At 52.2% G+C, this 23,828-nt stretch overlaps 1 protein-coding gene across 1 annotated transcript in view; it reads right to left on the bottom strand.

The window, feature by feature from the left end:
* The window catches only part of SPNS3 (SPNS lysolipid transporter 3, sphingosine-1-phosphate (putative)), a 41,057-nt gene extending 18,336 nt beyond the window's left edge, over nt 1-22,721 (bottom strand). The window contains 8 exon segments of the mRNA XM_059907135.1: nt 8,371-8,560; nt 14,517-14,669; nt 15,441-15,589; nt 16,306-16,372; nt 17,081-17,232; nt 17,780-17,916; nt 22,416-22,646; nt 22,649-22,721. Coding sequence (XP_059763118.1) covers nt 8,371-8,560; nt 14,517-14,669; nt 15,441-15,589; nt 16,306-16,372; nt 17,081-17,232; nt 17,780-17,916; nt 22,416-22,646; nt 22,649-22,721 — 1,152 coding nt within the window.
* Nucleotides 22,722-23,828: the final 1,107 nt, after the last annotated feature.

Genomic DNA, 23,828 nt, shown 5'->3' with positions numbered 1-23,828 from the left:
TTCACCCAGTGGAAGACAAGAGGCCACATGGAGGAGAATGGAGGAGCCCCAGCCGACGGCCAGACACGAGTGAGGCCAGCTTGGATGTCCCACCCCACCCAGTCTTCCAGGTGAAGGCGGCCACAGGAGTGAGCACAGGTGAAACCAGGCAAGAAACCATCCAGCCAACTCACAGAATCATAAGAAATAATAAATCGTTGTCTTAAGTCACTACGTTTTAGGGTGATTTGTTACTCAGCAATAGGTGACTGATACAAACCATCAGTCAGAGCATCACTTTCTGTGCTAGAAATTCTCTAGTGGTTTCCCATTTCACTTAAATTGGAAGCCAAGTTCATTCTATGTGCAGGGATCCACACAATCAGTGCCCCACCCCCCCCCACCCCGCCATTCCTCTGACCTCATCTCCTCTGCTCTACCCCGGCTCACCCCATTCCAACCATGTTTCCTAGAAGAGACCAGCATGATTTCCCCCTCAGGACCTTTGCACTTGCTCTTCCCTCTGCATGGAGGGCTCTCCCCCACTCCACCCCTGTATCCGCATGGCTCCTTCTCTCACTTGCTTCAGGTTGCTGCTGATGCATCACCGCCTCCGTGAGGCCTCCCTGACCATCTTGCACAGCCCAGTCCCTCTTCTTCTCCACTTTCCCTGCTCTGTTCTTTTCCACAGAGCTCATTCCCATCTAACATACCATTTATTCTACTGCATACATATTCTTGCCTGTTTTGTTCAATGCTGCATCATCCTCAAAGCCTAGAACAGTGCCTGGCAAACAGGAGGTGCTTGGGAAATATTTGACAAGTGAGTGAACATTTCTGCTCATCCTGGCTGGGACCTGCCTCGCAGCCACCTCACCATGGCCTCGGCTCTGCTCCTTGAGACCTCTGCTCCCTCGGCCCGTGAAGCCCGGCAGGGTTTGAGGGTGAAGACCCCCACTCCCAGGTTTCTCACCTGTGAAACAGGAAGAGCAGCACAGAACCAGAGACACCTTGGGCGGGGGTGGGGTTACACCTGTGAGGCTTCATGGCCACATGCCCAGACACTCCTCCCCGTAATGTTAGATGTCACTGACCCAGGGCTCAGTGAAGGAGGAACGCTTGGGGCATGTAGCAGACTGTATTTTCCCAAAGCAGTCACTGTAATATTTCCACTTGCTCTTTCAGATCACTGCTAGTCTCCACCAAAAAGAGTGAATCCGTTCTCTCTCCCCTCGAATCTGAGTAAGAAGTTGTGGCTCAAGTGAAGAACAGAATGCAGTGAAAGTGACGCTGTGTAACTTTCAAGGGCAGGTCATCAAAGGCAACACAGCTTCACCTGGCTCTCTCAAGACTCTAGTCCTTGGAAGCCGGCCACCATGTTGTAAGGAAGCTCAGGCCACATGGGGAGGTCACAGGCAGCTGCTCTAGCCAGTAGCTCCAGCTAAGGTCTCAGCCAACAGCCAGCATCAACCATCAGGCAGCCCTCAGCCTTTGACGATCCAGTTCCCCCACCCCGATTCTGCGCAGTTAACCCCAAGTGGAAAAGAGATATGTCAGCCCCACCCCCCCACCTTGCCCAAACTGCAAATTTGTGAGCAAAATAAGTGTTTTTCTTATTTCAAACCACTAAGTTTCATTATATATCTATACTAACTAGAACAGGTCCAAAAGTTCATTTAGCTCCTCAATGAAACCAAGGGAAAAGTACGAGCACTCCCATTTTACAGCTGAGAAAACTGACTCTCAGCAAGGTCAAGATCTTGCCCTAGCTCACACAGCTAGTAGGTGAAGAAGCGGGAACGAGGTCCAGGTCTTTCAGATGCCTCAATGCATGCTCAATGTCATCCCCCAACTCCAGCTACTCCCTCTGGACCACAAAGCCCACCCAAGGGGGGATTGCCAATGTTCAGCCATATCCTCCAGCTACCAGACAAGTGATGATGGAGCTCCTGCCTTGGGCTCAGTCCCTCCTCTGAGTACAAACCCTTTCTCCTCTGAAGGGCAGCGGCCCTGGGAAGAAGGCCAAGGACGACGGTGTGAGCCAAGACCTGCTGTGTGTGTCTGGATCCCAATTAACAGCCAAGAAGTCAAGTTCCCCTGCCAAGGGGAGCGGAAGGAGGGAAGGGATGGAACCCTCTGCTCCTGCAGGTGGGCACCAGGGAACGGGCTCCCCCACGGAAGGCCCCAGACCAGATTTTATACGCTCAGGAAACCTTATTGCCATGAAACAGACAGCGCGACTTGGCCCTACTTCAGGAAATTTGGGGACGGGCGTGCCCACGATGCCTCCAAAAACCCTTCCTTCCCACGCAATGCAGCTACAGCCCAGCAGCAGTTGGATGAAAGCTATATGCAGCTGCAGACACACATGTACACACACATCCCACACAATTATCTGCTTGCCCTGATACTGGTGCATGTGCACACTCATGCACAGACATGTATGCAAAACAGCATACACGGACACACTCATACATACTATGCATATATAGAATGAATTACATGTATATGCAGCACACAGAGAGCATGGCTGTACAGACACAGAGGTGTATTCACACAAAAGCACACATATCTGCACTCATGTTCACAGACCTGCATATATTCACACTTAGATGCATGCACACACTAGCAGTACCCATACCCACATTCCTGTGGGCCTTCCCAGGAAGCCCTATCAATTTCCCCTGGAGCCTATCAATCTCCCCAGGACTGGCATAGAAAGTACAGGAAGAACTTTGGTTCCTACAATCTGAGAAGGTGAACGGATGGATGGATGGATGGGAGGAGGGATGGATGGGTGGATGGAAGAGACTCAAGTGATTCTTCCTATTTTGAAGCTAATTTGAACAGAAGCCAACTCCTCAGCCCCCTTTCGACATCCTTTCTGATATTGACCCCCATAGGTCTCCCACACCTAATGACAATCCTTCACGGCAGACTGCAGCCAGTTCCCACCCACTGAAATTTTAGGGATGATGTCATGTCCCACGGACTCCAGACTCCTGCATCCAACTCTACTAACACCTGTACTTGGACGCCAACCTCCCACCACAAACTCAGAATGTACAAAACCAAGCTGCTCATCTTTCCCCAAGTGCCGCTGTTCCTGCCTACTTTCCTATCTCAGTTAATGGCGTCTCCCTCCTTCCAGCTACAGAGGCTAATATCCTAGAACTCACCTTTGACTCTTCTCTCTCTCACACCCCACACTGAATCCATCAGGAACTTCTGATAGATCTACCTTCAAAATATATCTATAATCCAACCATTTCTTACCACCTCTGCTGTTTCTGCTCCTGCACCCCACACCCTCATGGGAAGTCTATTTTCAACAGAGAAGTCAGAGTGATTCCATTAAACATAAGTCAGTAATAGAAAAACAATAGAGAAAATCAATACAACCAAAGTTGGCTGCAAAACTGACCAACTTTTAGTTACACTGACCAAGCAAAAAAAAGAGAGAAGACTCAAATTACTAAAATCAAGAATGAACATTATTATCGACCTTACAGAAATTAAAAAGATTATAAGGGAATACTGTGAATGAAATTCCTAGAAAGATGCAAACCACCAAAACTGGCTTAAAAAGAAATAAAAAGCCTTAATTGACCAATAATAAGTCAATATTGAGTCAGTAATCAGAAAACTTCCCACAAACAAAAGCTCAGAACCAGATGGCTTCAATGGGGAATGCTAGCAAATGGCTAAAGATGAATTAACACAAATCCTTCACAAACTCTTCCAAAAAATACAAGAGGAAGAAACACTTGTCAAGTCATTTGATGAGACCAAACAAAGACATCACAAGAAAACTACAGACCAAAATTTCTTATGAATATAGATGCAAAGATCCTCAAAAAAATACTAACAAGCCAAATTCAGCAACATATAAATATAATTTTACACCATGACCAAGGGAGGGTTTATCCCAGGAATGCAAGGTTGGTTAAACATACAAATATCAATCAATGTAATATACCATATTAATCAAATAAAGAACAAACTACATGACCATCTCAATAGATGCAAAAATCATAAGCCAGACCACCCACGCCTCAGCACAAAACCTCAACTCAGCTCTTAGCCAGCTCCACCCAATGCCCACATGGCCCTACATCATCTTGTCCCACCACCTCTCTGTCCTCATTTCCCTTTCTCCTTTCATTCCACGCTAACCACAGTGCCCTTCTTGCTGTTCCCTAAACCCAGCAGATACGCTCCTGCCTCAGGGCATTTACAGTTGCTGTTCCCTTTGCTTGGAACACTGTTCCCCTAAATATCCCATAACTCACAATACTGTGAATTTTACTTACATATCTTGCCTGTTGTCTACCTCCCCCAACTAGAATGGGAGCTCCCTAAAAACAGAGATAATTTAGTCTGTTTTATCTACTGCTATATCTGTGGCATTTAAACTAGCATGCCACCTTTATAGGCACTCAAGAAATACTTGTTGAATAAATGAATGAATGAAAATAGCTGGTCACTCAACCATTCACACAGCAAGCAGTTGATCACCCCCACCCCACTCCAAGTGCCTGACACTGTGCTTCGGGCTGGAGTGCTGAGAAAGATAGGAACCAACCTGGGCCCAGCTGGGAGGGGGTGGTCAGGGCATAAGTAACCAGGACCCAAGGAAGACAGTGCTGAGGAGCGGCGAGGATGGGGAGAGAGGGTTGGATCTAGCAGTCAGGGAAGGCTCCATGGAGAGATGGAGCTCTAGCCTCCCTTGAAGGCCCAGAACGATTCGGGCGTATGGAGAACAGAAGGGAGTAGAGGGAACAGAGGGAGAGCCCGGATGTGGAGAGCACAGGGCACCTCCTGGGAATCAGGAAGGGACCTGCATGGCAGAACCACATCGAATAAGGCTACCAAGGATGTCAGGGCCGTTCATGAGGGGCCTTGAATGCCAGGATGAGGAGTTAGACTTAGTTCCAGAGGCACCAAGGAGTCATGCAAGGCTTTCGAGCAGGGAAGTTTCTGTGGTGTCCCTCTGGCAGTGTGGGGAGAACAGATCGTGGTGGGGAAGCAAGGAGACATGGAGACCAGGACAGTGGCTCTTCGGACAGTCCTAGAGATAGACGGCAAGGCGTGAGCCATGACAGGACAGAGCGGACCAAGAGAAGAGGGGCGGTTTGGAGGCGTTCAAGGTTTATGACTGGTGTTAGTGGGCAGGGGTGCGGGGGGTGGGGGCATGGGGGGAGCTGGAGCCTGAATCTCAGAACCTCAGAAGCACAGACAGAGCCATGGAGGAGGGGGGTCTGGTCAGGGGGTCCAGAAGGAACCGCACCACTTCTGGAAGGCTGGAGTTCTGGTCGCTGGGGCTCCTGCCAGGCCCGAACACGAGCCACAGGGAGGAGCAGCTTCCCAGCACTGGACGCTGGACACAGCCCAGCCCTGCCAGCCTTCCTGCCCTGCAGTCCCTCGCGTCCCAGGGCCGTCCCAGAGAAGAGATTCTCCAGCTGGCTTTGTCAGCCAAGATGCAATGTCATTTCTAGACGAGCCATCCAGCTCTGGAGATGCGCCAGGCTATGGGGCGGGGGACAGCTGTGTCCCCAAAACACAGCCAAGGAGCTGCTTCCCAGAGCCAAGCAAGACAGTGGCAGAAGCGGAACTGGCAGGTGGTCCGCGGGCCCAGCCAATGCAGAGACAGGCCTTAAGTGGGGCCTCCATCTGCCCAGGCCTCAGCCTCCCCGCAAGGTCAGGCCCATTCAGTCTCCACCAGCTGGAGATGACGGTCCCAGTCACTCCCTCAGCCAATAAGCATTAAGGTATTTATTAGTGCCTGGTGTACGCCAGCCTCTGTTTCTCTCCCATGGGGGTGACAAGGGTCAGTGCGGCATGAAGGACAGAGACTTTGGAGTCTGCGGCGCTGCATTAGAGGTTTATCTGTCCTACTCTTTGTGTTGCTGTCTCTGGGCCTCCGTTTTCCCATCTGTCAAGTGGGGATGAGAAAAACCCTTTCCGATGAGGGCACTGTAAGGACTAAATAAGAGCAGGTGCAGAAGGGAATGTTAACAGAACTTGTCTATTCCCCAGGAATTTCAGCGGAAACCCAACCAAGGCTGAGGACACTGGTGAGAAGCACCCACACCTTAAAAGAGGCACAAGACACACCTCAGGACTCAGAGAGAGAAAGGGAACCGTCCCATGCGGCCCCCCAGCTTATACAGAAGAAGGCTGGAGACCCAGGCTGGGGAGGATTTATTTGAAGAGTGAGAAAGCTGAGTGAGGGGCTTCGGGTGGCCCACCCACAGAGAGGGCAGTGCCTGTCAGGAAGGACACTGGCCTTTCTCCCTGGCTGGATGCCAAAAAAAATGCAGACTTTCCTACACCAGGGCCACCTGGGGTGCATCTACAAAGAGCGTCCTCAGGACACCCCAACACATGTCACCTGGGAACAGGAGGATGTTCAAGGGCAGCAGTAGGGGCAGCTGCATCCTGAGCTCATCCAGGGGTCAAACAGAAACCACGGAGAGGAGACAGGCTTGAGGGTCACAAGAGGGGAGCCCCACGAGGTGCCCGCCTGGGGAGACTGGGCCCAGGAGAAGAGCTGGAAGGGCAACCCTGGAAAGGAGCAGAGGGAAGCTGCGACAGTACACAGGTGACAATGTCTCCTGCACCAGGGAATTGGACAATGCAAACGCTGGGGCCCGAGGCCCCCAGAACCCACAAAAGTGCCCCCAAGAGAGGAGTCAGCCAGCAGCTGGGCATCTACCACAAGAAGGGCACTGACAGTCAGCAAAACAACGCCAGACACCTATAACACCTGGCCCATTTCCGGTCATCTTTGCTGGCCTGCCCAACCTTGGAGGGGTCAGGATCCCGGGGGAGTGGTGGTCTTGGGGACAAAGGACAGAGATGGAGCAAGGAGAATCCAACTGAGTAGAGCTCCCCCTCTTCCCAGTGCAATTTTCTGGACCTGGATAGAAGCTTTATTTGGAAGTAGAAAAAAGTTTTGATTTATATGGGACTGGGCTTCATGAGTGTAACTAGAAAAGCTATGGTGGGGGCTTCCCTGGTGGCGCAGTGGTTAAGAATCTGCCTGCCAATGCAGGGGACACGGGTTCGATCCCTGTTCCAGGAAGATCCCACATGCCACGGAGCAACTAAGCCTGTGCACCACAACTACTGAGCCTGCGCTCTAGGGCCTGCGAGCCACAAGCGCTGAGCCCGCGTGCCACAACTCCTGAAGCCTGCGAGCCTAGAGCCCATGCTCAGCAACAAGAGAAGCCACCGCAATGAGAAACCCGCCCACTGCAACGAAGAGTAGCCCCTGCTCGTTGCAACTAGAGAAAGCCCGCACGCAGCAACCAAGACCCAATGCAGCCAAAGATAAATAAATAAAATTAAATTTACAAAATATAAAAAGAAAGAAAAGCTATGGGGTCTGGTCATGGGGGAGAGACCCACTCAAACTGGTTGGGGAACAATAAAGCTGTTATTGATTTGCTTTCTGAGTCCAGCCTGCTCTGTGAACCCCACCCACACATGCAGGGGTTTCCATGTCCACAGTGGTGGGTCCCCAGGGCCTTAGGACCAGGGAGTGGGAGGGGAGGGGTAGGGAGCTTGAACCAGTCTAGCTGGGGCTAGGCTGGCGCCATCTTCCCAGTATCAGTGGCTCCTTCCCATCAGGTGGGACAATCAGGGCCAGGCCTCTGGGGAGCCAGGGACACAGCAGCGCACGTATAAGTGTGTATGTATGGATATGGATACACCAGGGCGCCTGATGAGACCCAAACATGCACAGAGCCCCAGTGAATTCTGATGTGAGCATAGCGTAGTCTGGGAAGGCTTTGGAGGAGGTGGCCTTTGAGTTGGGTCTTACAGCAGAACGACTTTAGGATGCACAGAAGAGGGGGATGGTGCCCCTGGCGGATGGAATGGACACAAGCAAAGGCTGGGAGGTGTGAGCACCTGTCACTGGTGTAACCGGAGTGTGAGGCACATGAAGGGATGTGATGGGATATGGATCTGGAAGATATGATATCCTTAATATTGTCACCTTTAAAGCCGTGTCCGCACTGGCTATGGCCAATCTGAACCTCACTTTCCTCATCTGTAACCTGGGGAGAATTACCCTATTTCTTCTTGGACTCAAAACATGTCCTGGGAATAAAGGGGTCTCATTATCTCCAATCAAAGCATTAACCAGGAGCTCAGAGGACACACTTTAGAAAGGCTTAGGCTCAAATCCCAGTTCTGCCTCTAGCTGTGTTACTCTTGGTAAGCCTCAGTTTACTCATCTGTTAAATGGGGATAACAAAGCTCCGCCCAGAAGGAGAGATAAATGTAATGTACGTGAAGACCTGGCACAGTGTAAGCCTATGTGAAACAGGAGTTCCCTACCCACCCCACCCCACTCCCACCTCCAAAGGGGCCCTCACTTACATAGGAGGCCAGGAGGGTGGTCGGGGCCAGGATGAGAGCCAGGTAGAGGCAGGGGGCTGCAGCAAGCAAGCTGGCGGCACAGATGAGGGGCTCAGCCCTCGAGTTGACTTTCTTGTATCTCCTTGAAGCCTCTGCTCCCAGGATGACCCCAACAAGGCCAGTCACGACAGTCAGTATCCCAAAAATCAGGCTGATGGAAAAGAGCAGAGAGGGATTGGTCAGCCGGTGGCGTCAGGATAGGGGTCCAGCCACCTACCCCCCAGTGCGTGATCTGGTACCTACAGAGAATGTGACTGTGGGCCACTTCCCCTCCCTCCTAACCAATGCTCGTGGGTCCTTGGGACCCTGCTCTGGGATCCATGTACTCCCCTACCCTTCCCATCCTCTTTCCTGCCTCATCCTGGGGATGCCACTGGCCATGTGAGTGATCTTCCTAGCACCCCAGCACCCCAGCTCCCAGCCTGCCTCATTGCCAGCAATCTCCTCCACTGTTTCACCACCTAAAACTGCCCCACTCAGAAATCTTAATTCTACAGTCCCACTCTGGCCCCAACCTTCTCGCCTTCCAGGCCCCAATACTAATGGAACGGAGGTAAGTGAGCATTTATTTATCGAGCTCCTATGATACACCGGCATTGTACACACCCTCCCTCTCTCTCTCTCTCTTTTTTTTTGGCTGTGTAGCATGCACAATCTTGGTTCCCCAACCAGGGATCGAACCCATGCCCCCTGCAGTGGAAGCGCAGAGTCTTAACCACTGGGCCGCCAGTGAAGTCCCCACACACCCTCCTTCCTTGAGTCCATCCTTCCACTCTCTGTTTCTGAACACCTCTCAAGTAGCCCCCTCTTAACTTCACTACCTTTGCCACCTACTCCTAGACCCATTTCAACTCCACTTGGTCCCTCTTGCACCTTCCTCCTGTAGAAACCTGTCCTTCTAGGACAACCTCCATACAGGTCCCCCAGAGGATGCTTTCTAGAACACAGATCTGACTACGCCCCTGCCCACCCCCTGCCTAAAATTCTCCACCAGCTCTTAAACACCCACCAGATTTGGTTCCAGCTCACTGTGGTATACATGGCCCTTCATGATCTGACCCTGGATGACCTCAACCACAAACCCCAATTCCATCCTCCTCAGTCCCCAGACTAGTTGCTGTCCCCATTTCATACTTTTATTCCTCCATCTGGAACACCTTTCACTTGTTTCTCTACCTACTGAACTCCTATGCATCCTTCAAGACCCATCAAAAATGTCCCCTTTTTGAGGATGCTTTCCCTTGTCCCTTTGCTGATTTGTTCACCCCCTTCAGTTCCCATAGCATCTTCCATGTCTCTATCATCAAGGTTATTCACTAGGCTGTGAATTCCTGGAGAACAGAAACCAGGTTCGGTTTACTTTCTTGACCCTAGGCTGGGAGCATAGAGCCTGGAACAAGAGATATATGTTAACCAAATGGCTCACTGATCCCTCCCAGAATTCCCAGGTGGACAGCTGAAACAGGTGAGGTTAAGAAAGGTTGAGGCCAGGGGCTTCCCTGGTGGCGCAGTGGTTAAGAATCCACCTGCCAACGCAGGGAACATGGGTTCGAGCCCTGGCCCAGGAAGATCCCACATGCCACGGAGCAACTAAGCCCGTGTGCTGCAACTACTGAGCCTGTGCTCTAGAGCCCACGTGCCACAACTACTGAGCCCACGTGCTGCAACTACTGAAGCCCGTGCGCCTAGAGTCCATGCTCCACAACAAGAGAAGCCACCGCAATGAGAGGCCCGTGCACCGCAACTAAGAGTAGCCCCCACTCGCCGCAACTAGAGAAAGCCCGCACACAGCAATGAAGACCCAATGCAGCCAAAAATAAATAAATTAAAAAAACAAAACAAAACAAACCTTAAAAAAAAATAAGGCTTTAAAAAAAAAAAAAGAAAGGTTGAGGCCAGGACTTCCCTGGTGGTCCAGTGGCTAAGACTCCACGCTCCCAATGCAGGGGTCCCAGGTTCGATCCCTGGTCAAGGAACTAGATCCCATATGCCACAACTAAGAGTTCGCATGCTGCAACTAAAGATCCTGCACACCACAACAAAGATCCCACACGTGGCAACGAACACCCCACATGTCTCAACAAAGACCCAGTGCAGCCAAATAAATAAATAAACAAAATATTAAAAAGAAAGAAAGAAAGAAAGAAAGGTTGAGGCCAAGATTACCCAGCTACTAAGCAACAGAGCCAGGATGTGAATACACACCTTCATCCTCCTGGTCTAGCCCAAAGGATGGGCCCAAGCCTCCTTTTTTTTTTTTTTTTTTTTTTTAAAGAAATTCACGTTCTTTTATTTATTTATTTATTTATTTATGACTGTGTTGAGTCTTCGTTTCTGTGCGAGGGCTTTCTCTAGCTGTGGCAAGTGGGGACCACTCTTCATCGCGGTGCGCGGGCCTCTCACCATCGCGGCCTCTCTTGTCGCGGAGCACAGGCTCCAGACACACAGGCTCAGCAATTGTGGCTCACGGGCCCAGTTGCTCCGTGGCATGTGGGATCTTCCCAGACCAGGGCTCGAACCCGTGTCCCCTGCATTGGCAGGCAGACTCTCAACCACTGCGCCACCAGGGAAGCCCTCAAGCCTCCTTTTTTAATATTTATTCATTTTATTTTTGGCTGCGTCGGGTCTTAGTTGCGTCACGTGGGCTCTCTAGTTGTGGCCCACGTGCTCAGTAGTTGTGGTATGTGGGCTTAGTTGCCCACGGCATGTGGGATCTTAGTTCCCCAACCAGGGATCGAACCCGCGTCCCCTGCATTGGAAGACGGATTCTTAACCCCTGGACCACCAGGGAAGTCCCCAAAGCCTCCTTTTAAAGAAGCCCAAAGGGATGCTGAGACTGACTAGCGTGAACTCTTGAAAAAACGAAGGTAACTAGGACTTTTCCAGCCCCTAAGTGGCTCCCTGTTGTCCTAAGGGCAAGCTCCCAGCCAGCACTGCAGGACTGGCCCCTGCTGACCTGTGTAACCTCCCCTCTTTTCTCCTTCCCTCACTCTGCACAAATGACTGGGAATTCTCTAAACTTACCCTACACTTTCTGGCTTCCCTGCCTTGGCCCACACTCTTCCCTCGGCCTGGAGCACCAGTGCCCCACCCACCATTCTCCACCTGGCCAGGATCCCCTCCCAGATCCAAACCTTTCCAAAAGTGCCAGGTGCCTGATATTACCTCCATGGCTCCCACCAAGAGGTAAGAACATGACAGACGCAAGACTATGGTTACTGACAAACTGAGTGTCACAAAAAACTATCTCTCCTCTAAACAACTTCTGTGAAATGTCCGTCCCACAGGCTGAGGAATAATGGGTTTATTTCCCTGCCCCATCCCCATCCCCTTGGTTTACAGGAGATTGTGTAAAGCCTGGAGAGGGCAGAGACCTGTCCGAGGCCACACAGCCCCACATTAGCAGAGCCAGGGTCTCCTGGCCCTCTGCTTCCAAACAAAGCATGTGTGTCCTTAGGCAGCTTAAAGGTGCTCACCAAACCTTCCTAGCCTTCCAAGCTGTACCAGGCTCCGGCTCAGCCCAGTCAAGTGACCCCAAATCCCGGATGAATGCTATCTACCTCTGAGTCCCGGTCTGAGCCAGCCTTGGCAGGGTCTGGAGACCTTTCTAAGACTTAGGATTGATTATTCAAACAGGCGGTGTAGATGGGGGACCCCCAGTGCCCCTGAGCGGAGGTGTGGCCAGAGGACACACCTACCACGAAATGTCCCCACCCCCACAAAGCCTTCCCAGAATCAGACTCTCAGAGCCAAGAGGGTCCTTAAAGCCTGCAAGTTCTATGCTGATCCTCTGTACAATGGCCCTGGCAAGCAGCTATCCAACTCCTACTTACATGCCCCCAGGGGTGGGAAGCTCATTACCCTAAGGCTGCCCCTTCCGTCTGGGCCCGCTCTGTATGTTTTAAGTTCTCCCTCTGGCTGAGCTAGAATCCTGTGTCCTGCAGCTTCCTGCTGCCACCCCACCCTCACCCGGGGGCTTATCCTAACTATGGAGGGTGTATTAACAGCTAGGGTCTGTGCAGAACCCGAACACCGGGACCCTGTGGTAGGTTGAATGATGCCCCCCAACCCAAGACATCTATGTCCTAATCTCTGGAACCTATGACAATATATTCCCTTATATGGCAAAACAGACTTTGTAGATGCGATTACATTAATGTTCTTGAGGTAGGGAGATTATCCTCCAATTTTTTGGTGGGCCCTAAATGCAATTACAAATGTCCTTATAAGAGGGAAGCAGAGGGAGATTTGAGACATAGAGGACAAGGCAATGTGACCGTGGATGCTGAGCTTGGAGTGATGCGGCCACAACCAAGGACCGCCAGCAGCCACAAGAAGCTGGAAGAGGCAAGGAAGGATCCTCCCCGAGAGCCTCCAGCGAGAGTGTGGCCCTGTTGAACTTGGTTTTGGCCCAGTGAAACCATTATGGACTTCTGGCCTCCAGAACTATGGGAAAAATTTCTGCTGTTTGAAGCTACCAAGTGTGTGATCATTCGTTCCATCAGCCCTAGGACCCTAACACAAACTCCCATGTCAGTTTCTCACCCAGGTTCTGGGAATAAGCTGAGTTAGAGGAAGAGGCTGAAGCAGAGAATGGGGAAATCACTGGCCCAGGAATACACAGCCAGTTAATGCCTGAAGTGGGATGGAGTCCTGGTTTTTCCCCACTTTTTCAAGCTGCAGTGGGACTTCTAAGACTCAGTCTTCGCCTCTGGGGAGATCCAAGAATCTAGCTGTAGAGCCAGGATAAACATCACAATATCCTGGGACTTCCCTGGCGGTCCAGTGGTTAGGAGTCCACGCTTCCACTGTAGGGGGCATGGGTTCAACGCCTGGTCAGGGAACTAAGATCCTGCATGCTGCTTGGTGTGGCCAAAAAAAGAAAAAAAATCACAATATCCTTTGATGCATTCATTCATTCATCCACTTACTGGATGCTCCCTGAGCACCCACTGTATGCCAGCTGGTGGGGAGATGTTCAAGTCAGTTAACAGTACCAAGCAGTCTCCAGACGCAACAGTACATGCAGCTTAAGAGCAGAAGCTTTGGAGTCAGATGGGTTTGAATCCTGGCTCTGCTACTCGAGTTGTGTGACCTTGGACAATTTGTTTAACCTCTCTGATCTTCCACCTCCTCATTTGTAATACACGAATACTAGGGTTTATTATTATAAAACCTCAGAGGGTTTTTCATGTAAAGGGCTTAGCATAGGGCCTGAACTAAAGTTAAAGCTTATAAGAAGTAATGATGAGAAAAGGGAAGGTAGCTATGGGCAAAGGGCACAGCTTGGGCAAAGGCACAGACAAGTGACGGAGCAGGGGACATTCTGGAAATTACACGAAGCTCTCTCTGGGCATCAGGGAGGGAGGTAGAGGCAAGAGAGGGGCTGGGGAGAAGGGGGGTAGATGTCAATGCTGCCAGCAGAGAACTAGTGTCACTGAGGCCTCAGGGGAGAACACGGAGCCCTGAGGAACTCTGAGAAACCCATCGGAGCAGGATCAGGGAGGAGGAGGGGTCCGCAAGGAGACCGGAAAGCATCAGCAGGGAGAAGGAGGAAGCAAATAAGGGAGGATTAGACATGCCCGCTCCATCAGGAGGTCACGGAGCCCCTGGAGAACAGGGTCAGCTGGGGGGACAGGAGAACAGCAGGGTGAGAAGAGTAGCTTTCCCAGGACTGCCAGCACCTCAAATGAGGCAGAGAACATACAAATGCATGTGTGAAATCCCTAAGCCAGAGAAGTAATGAAGCATCCCAGTGCCTCAGTTTGCCATCTGTAAAATGGGACAACCTCACACTACGGGTCCCTCCGAAGGACAGGCCCCACAGAAGCCTCACCCACTCGCAAGTGCTTTCTGGACCCCCAGAGCAGCCCAAGAGCAGGAAGACAGGGACTGGGGCCCAGAGAGGACAAGGGAGCTGCCTGTGGCCGCTCAGAGCAGCAGGAGCTCTGCCCAAGCTAAAACCAGGCCTGCCACCTGCCAGCGGGCCCCCAAGTCCTGGTGTCTGCCCAGAGCGCCATGAGCCCACAGAGGCTGAATCTGGGGATTCCTGAGAACTTCCCCATCAAGAGCCCCCCTGACCCGGGCACCCAGACGCCCCTCCTCACCTGTCCTGGCTGTTGCATGGCTCCCGAAAGCAGGGAAGCTGCAGCCCGTGCACCACACGGGCCTCGAACAGAAACTTGGGGGCCCAGAAGCCCAGAGCTCCAGTCACAAAGGCCATGGCTGTCACTCCAAGGGTTGACCACACAAAACTCCAGCTGTAAGAGAAAATGATCTGGTTCGACCCAGGAGAGGGCTGGGGCTGCGGGGGCCTATCTGCTCCTATCTGCTCCACTCCCCCCTCTCCCGGGCGCAACTCCGCATCTTTGCTCCTGCTGTTCCTTCCTCCCTCCTCTCTGCCTGACCAAGTCTCCCCAGCCTGACAGACCCAAATCCAACATCACATTCTCCAGCAAGCTGCCTGTGCTGCCCCACCCTTCTCTGAGTGCCCTCCACTCGGCTCGTGGCTCTGTAACAAAGAGAGTGGGGTCCTGCCCGTGCCCCATATTTTGGTAAATCATGAGAGCTGGCCATGTGGGTGACTCCTGTCTGCCTCCCCGACCATGCCTGGAACAGAGGAGGGATGCTCTCCCATGAGGCTCAGAGAGGTGAGTGATTCACTCGGGCATCTTCCCAGTAACCCTGAGAAGCCGGCAAAGCTGGAGAACTATGTCCACTGAATAAATGAGGGAAGTGAGGCTCCAAGTCTCAGGTCACTCTGGGATAAGGCAGGGCAGAGCCAAGGCTGGAGCTCACAGTGTCTTCCTCCCTCTCTCCCAGCCCGTATTCCATCACATGGCTAGGTGGAGGGGGCCTCCGAGTGGGGGACGGGCATCTCAGCTGGTGAGTGGGAGCTCAGAGAAGGAAGAGGGTTGTGAACACTGGGACAGTCAGGGAGGGTTCTCTGGAGGTGGAGGGAAGGAAGTCAGTGATGCTGGGGCAGACAGAGGGGTTTTCAGTGACATGCAGGGAGGAGCAGGGACACTCACTTTCTCCCCAGGTATCTGACGTCCTCACACCAGGTGCTCCTTGGGCCCCCAACGGTCACCACCCCCTGCTTCTCAGCAGCTCCCCGGGGCGGGTCTGGAACCAGGACGATAAGCAGGGTCAAGGCCACGGCTTCCAGGCAGGGCATGATCTGGGGACAGGAGGCCCAGGAAGCTCAGGGCCACACACTCCCGCGACCCAGGAGGTCCTGGCAGTGACTGAACTCTGTGGTCCAGGCTGGGGAGGGACTCACTTCCTGGGAGCTGGTTATACACAGAGCTTGACAAACTACTGCTTCTCATCCCCTCACCCCTGAGAGAACAGCCTCTCTGGGGAGCGGGGTCCCCTTGGGATTTGACTTAATACCTGTCTGTCCTATACAGACACTACTCTATTGGGACCTGTGAGCCTGACATGGCTGAGACCTGGAGGCTTAACTACACTGACCCTGACTGTTGAGTACTTGCTGCCCCAATAGCTGTCCCTTTTCCAGGCCCACACCTCCATCTGCCACACCAGCCCTGCCCTAGTGTCTTCCTATCCCTTGTCTCATTAATCCTCAAGATTCCATAAGGCAGACTTTACTCCCCCACTCTACAGATAGGCAAAGTGAGGCCCCGAAGAGGGAGGTGACTTGCTTGAGATCACACAGCTAGCAAGCTAGCAAACTGAGCAGCTGGGATTTGAACCAGGGGCACGACTTCCAGAGGCCATGGTCCATAGGACGCCCCAAATGTCTGAGCTGCTGATGTCTGAACACCCCCCATGGCGCCAGATACTGTGCCAAGGGGCTAAGGCCACTGGAGGCTGGAAAGTCCCTGCCGGCCCAGGGGGAAAGCGGAGGGAAGAAAAGGAAGCTGGACTCACTCGGAGGGCCCAACGCCAGTTCCCGGTCAGCTCCGTCACAGCCGACCCCAGCACGTAGCCCAGACCACTGCGACAGGGGGCAGGGGAAATGGGCAATGAGGGAAGGGAGGCAGCCCTGAGGCCCCAAGGCCAGCCTGAGCCGGGGTGCCCCGACCCCAGGGAGCCGGCTCTCTGCAGCTCATTGCCTTTTTCACTGGGAAAAGTGAGCCACGTGAGGCCCAGATGTCCACTGCCCTTGGTCAAGTCACAGGTGACCTCTGGCTCCAGGCCCATCCCAAACATCCACTGTCTCTCTGAGGACCACCCACCCCACCTCCCCAAGTCTCAGCCCTGCCCAAGTCAGGTGGTTTCAGGAAACCTGAGTCAGAGCTCAGGGGCCTGACTGCAAAACCCACACTGTCCTACCCCACTATGGAGTGCATGGCCCAACCCTAAGACATTTCTCTGCCTCACCTCCCAGAGCCGGCCCCTCCCTGTGCAGCCCACACTGCTGCGCTGCTCTTTCTCACCCCTTCCTGGAGTGTACTAGCCTGTAGGGAGCATCCTCATTATGTATCTCTAACTCCCACCATAGCCTATCAGTTCGTGTTATTGGCCCCATTTACAGATGAGGAAACTGAGGTTCAGAGAGGTAAAGTGACACAGTGAGGAAGGGGTAGAGTTGGGATTCCGAGCCCTTCTGCTCTGAGGTCTCCTCCACCCAGCCCGGCTCCTGCTCTGACTCCTTTGGGCCTCAGTTTACCACCCAGGGAAGTGGATCCAGGGTAATACTAACCTTCCAACAGGGATAAAGATGTAGAAGATGGCCAGCACTCGGGTTCGCTGGTCCCTCACAAAGAGGTCTCCCAGGACGGTGGGTGCAATGGTGGAGTAGCTGGCAGTGCCAGTGCCCACCACGCCCCGGGACAGGAAGAAGAGCCAGGAGTACTGGGCAAACAGGCACAAGACTGCAGTGAGTTCCAGAAATCACCCTCGAGGCAAGGGGACCTGAGGATCTGTCAGAGGGACCGAGGGCATCTGGTGACACGTGCCCCAGGGCAGGAGGAGGAGATCAGGGCTCCAGACACCTCACTATCCTCCCAGTCCAGGTTCCCCAAACCACACGGGTGCCCCCTGCTGGCGGCCACAGCCACCCCCAACCCCCTGCCCCGAGCAGCCCTCTTCCTGGGCAGCATGTGTGCTAACCAGGCCAGGTCCCGCAGGCAGTAGCAGTTACCCTCACCCCCCGCCCCAGCACAGTCGGGCGGAAGTGAAGCCATGGGCAGCAGCGGGAGATGCCAGAGAGGAAGGCCCCTGTTAAGAAAGTCCAACAGCCTGTTCAGAAGGCCCCTCTCTCAGCCCTTAGAAGACAATCCCCCAGCCAGCCTGGAGCCTGCGATGGGGCCGAAGCAGCTCTGCTGGGGCTGGATCAGGGAGGAAGAAGGTGGGGGAGGGGGGCCCCCCCGGGGACCTGGGAAGGGGTGAGGGCACCTACCCGGGGGGAGATGAAGGAGCTGGAGAGGCCTGCTCCTGACCAGAGCAGGATACCTAAGCTCAGCGTCGCCTTGCGGCTGTGTCGGTCGCCCAGGTAGCCAAACACGGGTGCAGACAGCAGCAGGCAGCCGATGAAGACTGAAGGAGACACGCAGGGGGCAGCATGCATCCCCGGCTCAACAAAGGCGGAGGGGGGTGGGGGCGGGGGGCAGATGGGTCCAGCAGGCCCAGAAAAGGGAACCGGCTCAGACACCACAAGCTTGGCAGTGGGTGGAGGTCGGGAGGAGGAAAAGATAAGGTGAATCCCCCAATCCCCACCACTGCCCAGAGTCAGGGGGACTGGGAGGGAATGGTGGGGGCAGGGCCCCGACTCAAATCTCAGTTCTGCTGCTTGCTCAACTGTGCAGCCTTGGGTTACTAACTCCACCTCTCTGAGCACCAGCCCAACAGTGGAGAAGTCAACATCCCCCTCCCAGGCCGTGTAAACGTGAGACAGAAGTGAACACAGAGCCCGGCGTGGAGCTGCCAGGACCCTGTCTCTCGGAGAACTCTCAGGGATTTTGCTCTCAAGCCCCTGCTGGAGGCAGGGCGTGGAAGGCAAGAGGGGGCGGGGTGCGGGCCAGGTGCCTGCTCCGAGCAGATGAGTGCGGTTTAGAATGAGTACAGTGATTATAAACCAGCGGCCCCTGGAGGCTGGAAAAGATTTGGTCTTCCTAAGTAGGTAAAACATTCCCCTGACGCTGCAGTTGTATTTATACCGTTTTTTAAAGTACTAAACGCTTATGAATTGGTGACTGGATTAGTGAATGCGTTTGCTATTCTGCGAAGACAAAGAAACTGCCACGTTTTTGCTTGACTATACCACGTGGATAGCTACCTTCACTGCTTCTGTTCCTCAAATAAAATCGCCTCCACCCTCCTCCGCTGCCTCCGAGAGCCGCCAGGTGGCCTGGGCAAGGTCTGACCCTCCTCCACCCGGTCCCACCACCCAAGGGCCTTAGGCTTTGGGGGGCCCCGCCCAGCGTCTGCGGCTTCACTCAGGAGCACAGATGATTGACATTTCCTGAGCCCAATGAATGTCCAGATTCGTCCCAGCTCAGGTTCCAGCCCCTCCCACTTTGCCCTGACCCGCTCTAGTATTGGGTTGAGCCATAGGCAATTGCGGAAATTAAGCCACTTTTGACCTACAAAAACGGCAGTTTAATATGCTTTGACCTAATCCTCCGCTGAGAAAGGTATTTGGTGTGAACGGCATTTAAATATATAATAACTACTGCCAAAATAGGCCTCCAAAAAGGCTGTATCAATTTACACTTGAATAGAAGTATGTATATTGCTTGCTGACACTTGCTAGGATCAATCGATTTATTTTTGTTCATTTAATGGTTGAAACACAAATGGCGTCTCGCTGACGTTTTCATCTGCATTGTTCTTTTTCCAAGTGAGGCTGAGTAGCAGTCTCTGTGTTCACATCCTCTGCCTATTTTTCTATCGGGCTCTTTGTTGATAATTTTCTCCCAGTCCTTTATATTTGTTTTAAGGATTTAAAATGCAAATTCTGCGACTGAATACCTGGGCTCACATCCTGACCCCACCACTTCCTAGTTGTGTGACTTTGGACAAAATCCTTAACTCTCCTGTTTCCCTTTTATCAACTACAGAGTACGATAGTAATAGTGCTTCCCCCATAAGGTTATGGGGAAGATTAAATAAAATAAAGCATATAAAAGGCAGTGACAGGCTTCATGTAAATGCCCAACAAATGTCATCTATTATTATTGCTAATTGCACTTATAGTTTCAATCACCATCATACAGAAGAATTTAGCTTTGATGTAGTCAAATTTATCAATCTTCCTCTGGGGGGAGTCATTTTGTGTCTTGTTAATGCACATCTTCTTTACCTAAAGCTTATAAAATATTTCCCCAAATCTCATACTTTTATGAGATTTGGGGTAGGGATCCTTTACAGGATATAAACACCTTAAACCTGCAGATCTCCTGGGAGTAGAAGCCTGCCCCTAAGTGGAAGGCAGGCACGCCTTCGCTCTCCAGATTCAAATCACTTCTGTGACAAGGTGTGAGTAATTAAGGAGCACAGGGTTCAGAGAAGGACTCTATAAGCAGCTACCTGGATCTGAATCCCAGCTCTGTCACTTACCAGCTATGTGACCTTCAGCAAGCCCCATAGCCTCTCTGTGCCTCAGGTTCATGGGATTGTTGTGAGATTAAATGAGTTAATGTTATTAAGCCCTTAGAATAGCACCTAGCACATGGTAACGGCCACATCAGTGTTCGTTTTAAATATTGTAAATCAGTTAACTAACTCCAGCAGCTTCTCTGTCCCATAGCGGTGGGGCAAGGGGTGTCTGACCACTGCTTCCCCCCACCTTCCACCCCACTCTTAGAGCTACACCGTGCCCTCTGAGTCATCGGTTTCCTCCAGTCTACAACCCTGCGAACAGACAGCAGGGTGGGTCTTAGGGCCATTGCATGGTGACCCAGAAAGGTGAAAAGACTCACCTGAGGTCACTGGGGACAAGCCTGGTCATCAGGCCTCCAAGCCCACTGCCCTTTCCACACACCTCTTTGGGCTGCTTCTGCAGAGAAACCCCTTCCCTTCATCCAATCTCAAACACACACACTCACACGCACACGCACATTCCCCACTACACACTCACAAGCACGTCCCCGTGTTCACAGGCTTCCTCCCACTCTCTCTCATACACACAAACTTCTCCCTCCCCTCAACTCACTTATCAGGGGCCTTGTACTAATAATCCTGTTCACCATGGTAAGAACCAGGGAAGGGAAATATTGACTCAGATTCCATTATCTGTTTAATCTAGAAGGTTGTGGGTATTGAACCAAGATAGTCTCCCTTTGGCTACAATATGACTGGAAGATGAGCACCAGCTGCCTGCCTCAGCCCCGAGACAGGAGCAATTGGAAAATACGGTGGTCTAACCAGTGATCTACCTCTTTTGCTCAGTGCCTCGGTTTACAGAACTGTGTACCCTTTTGCATGTTTTCAGCTGACATCTGAGGCATTTTTATTGTAAGTTTAAATAGTTGAGAAGGATGTGATTTCCAGCATGATTGTATTTTTTAAACTATATTTTCATCCAAATCCTTAGGGCTGCAGATCAAGCTCATTCAGTTTATGGGAAATGTCTACCATAAAGGCTTATGGGCAAAGCCAGTCCTCATTTGCCAAATCAGTAGGACAAATCAGACTGGTTGTCTGTAAGAAAGATATTAAAATGTTGGCTTCATTTTTTTAACTGAAATAAATGTGTTGATACCCATCCCTGAGACAACTATCTCACTTCCGAATTCTCAATCGTAGATAAACAGTAGACTGTCACACATGAGCAGGACAGCTAGATAAGGCTTGGCGCCTTGCCATCCCTGGGTTTGTAGCCTGGAGGAAACATCCCCAATTGGTTTCTACCAACGCTCTCTCTGCCCCGCTCCCAGGGCCTCGTCAACAGAAGCCAAACAGCCATGAGGGGTCCCTCTGTCTAGTACCCTGGAGGTTTTTACACCTAGTAAAACTCAGAATGGGGAGAGGTGTATTTTCCTGCCAAAAATGGTGGACAGGGACTTCCTTGGTGGTCCAGTGGTTAAGACTCCACGCTCCCAATGCAGGGAGCCCGGGGTTCGATCCCTGGTCAGGGAACTAGATCCCACAGGCCACAACTAAGACCTAGCACAGCCAAATAAATAAATAAATATATTTTTTAAATGGTGGACAGGTGAGTATTAAAGGGGAGGTGGGAAAAAAAGAGCCAGATGCTTGTTCTCAGGCAGATCTATTTTAGGAAAGAAATATATGGGCTTGAGGATCTGTACATGAATTCTCTCAAAACTGTAAAGAACACACACGTGTATCCTGTGTTGTGACAGTGTGTGCACACATGTGGGTACATGTGCGTGTGCATGTGTGTGTCGCCATCCAGACATTGAGGAAAAGTTAATGGCTCGTGACCCCAACCGCCCCAGCCTTGGAATGGGAGGTGTGGCTGCTCCCCACTGCTGGAACATAGGCCCCAGTGGCCCCAGACCCCACCTGAGCCCACGCGCGGGGTACGTCTCTGTCTACCTTTCTGTTTTTGTTTTTTTTGGCTGCACCTCGAGGCATGTGGGATCTTAGTTCCCCAACCAGGGATCGAACCCATGCCCCCTGCAGTGGAAGCCCAGAGTCTTAACCACTGGACTGCCAGGGAAGTCCACTGTCTGTCTGTCTGTGTCCTAGTGATCAGGTCCGTGAGAGGAAAGCACACGTCAGAAATTCTCAACCCGGCTACAAAGCTGAGCTTAACAGACGTGAAGGATGAGTGACCAACTCCACTCGGGAGCCTTTTCCAGCCCCGGCTCCCGCTGCTTCTTCCACAACTCCTACCCTCAAACCCTAAGAGGCTGTTCAGGCACCAGATCTCAGCCTGTGCTGCCTCCTTCTCCGACCCAGACTGTCCCTCCCACCCAAATACCACCCATCCTCTGTGCCAAGGGACTCAGTGAGGCTCAGCCTGGCGCCCATTTCCCAGCAGCTGGAGATGGACACAGAACAGGACCTGCTGAAAGACCCCCACCCAGCATGAGCCCAGGGCCCCGGGCTGGGGATCCCCTCCTTACCTGTCTGAAGCAAACCAGCATCGCTGTCACTGATCTGAAAAAACTTCTGTACGTCCAACAGCACTCCTGTGGGCAGACAGATGGTGCTCAGGAAATGGGAAGTTGCCTGCCAGGCCTCTAAAGGCAGCTGCCCCTGCATTTGGGACGACAGGCCTGCAGCCGACCAGCACAGCACCGGTGTGGCACCCGGGCCCACTGTTCTCTTCCCCTCTCTCCCACACATGCACACAAACACACACACACACACACAGAGAGAGATACAGGAGCCAGCACATCCCAAAGGCACAGATATACACACACATTCATGCACAAGCGTGACACTTAGTCATGCAGGCACACAGACATGCAGACCCACACAGCTACATACAAACAGGCACACCCAGAGACGTATACTCCCAGAGGCACCGAGACACATACACGTACAGGAGCCTGCACTCACAGGCGTGTAAGCCCAGTCTTGTACACCCAGACATACGTACACTGAGATGTACACATAAAGACACACACACAGGCGTGCGTGCATTTGCACACATGCAGGGCTGCCATTCACATCATAGTCATAGTGACGGCAGCCATTCACTTAGACTACAGTGTAAATGAAAGTCCCTGGGATTGTGCAGCCCTGCTTGTATACAAACTCCAGACATTCACAGACATACATATACATGCATGAGCATGTACATGCAAAGGCATATGTGCCCTGGCCTGCACACATGCACACATAAGCATGTTCTTCCAGAGGCATGAACACACAAACATGGAGCACCCGTGAGAGCTTCAGAGGGTCCCACTTAGATCCGACCTTGGCCCCTGAGGGTGGCAGGCTCTTGCTCTGAAGCCCCTCCAAGAGATTGCTAGGCCGAAATCCCCTCAGCCCCTTGGTGGTACTTCAGAGTTAGTCACGGTCCGAGGCACCTGCTCATCTGAGCTGTGAGGCTCTGGCCCTGTCATCAGTTTGATTGAATTATGAGATGGCTGAGTGCCCTCAGTATCACTGTCCCCATTATACAGATGGAGAAACAGAGGCTCCAGCCACCTATGGCTGTACAGCTGGAATTAGGGGAGCTGGGTCTACCCTCCCATCCAGAGTCACAAATGGGGCCCTGTAGAAACACCCCCACGATGGAGAAGAAAGCCTCACATCCACATCTCTAAGACCAGCCAGCAGGTGAAAAAGATGGAAGAAACAGAGAAGCAAAGCGAGAGGGCTTTGTTCTGATATTCACTTTGTACCCAATTGCCACAGCGTCCAGATACCAACTTGTATGTCTTTCCTTCCCTTTTAATACTTTTACTTACACGAATTAGACATATTCATTGGCAAGAGACAACACAGATAAACAAAGTAAATGGCTAAGTAAAAATTCTCTCTATTCGCACTCATTTGGGGGAATGGGACTCAGCCCCTTGTTC

Source organism: Balaenoptera ricei, chromosome 20 (genome assembly GCF_028023285.1).
Source record: "Balaenoptera ricei isolate mBalRic1 chromosome 20, mBalRic1.hap2, whole genome shotgun sequence".
Lineage (NCBI taxonomy): Eukaryota > Metazoa > Chordata > Mammalia > Artiodactyla > Balaenopteridae > Balaenoptera > Balaenoptera ricei.
The sequence above is the reverse complement of the archived record's forward strand: the minus strand, read 5'-3'. Positions and strand labels throughout refer to the sequence as shown.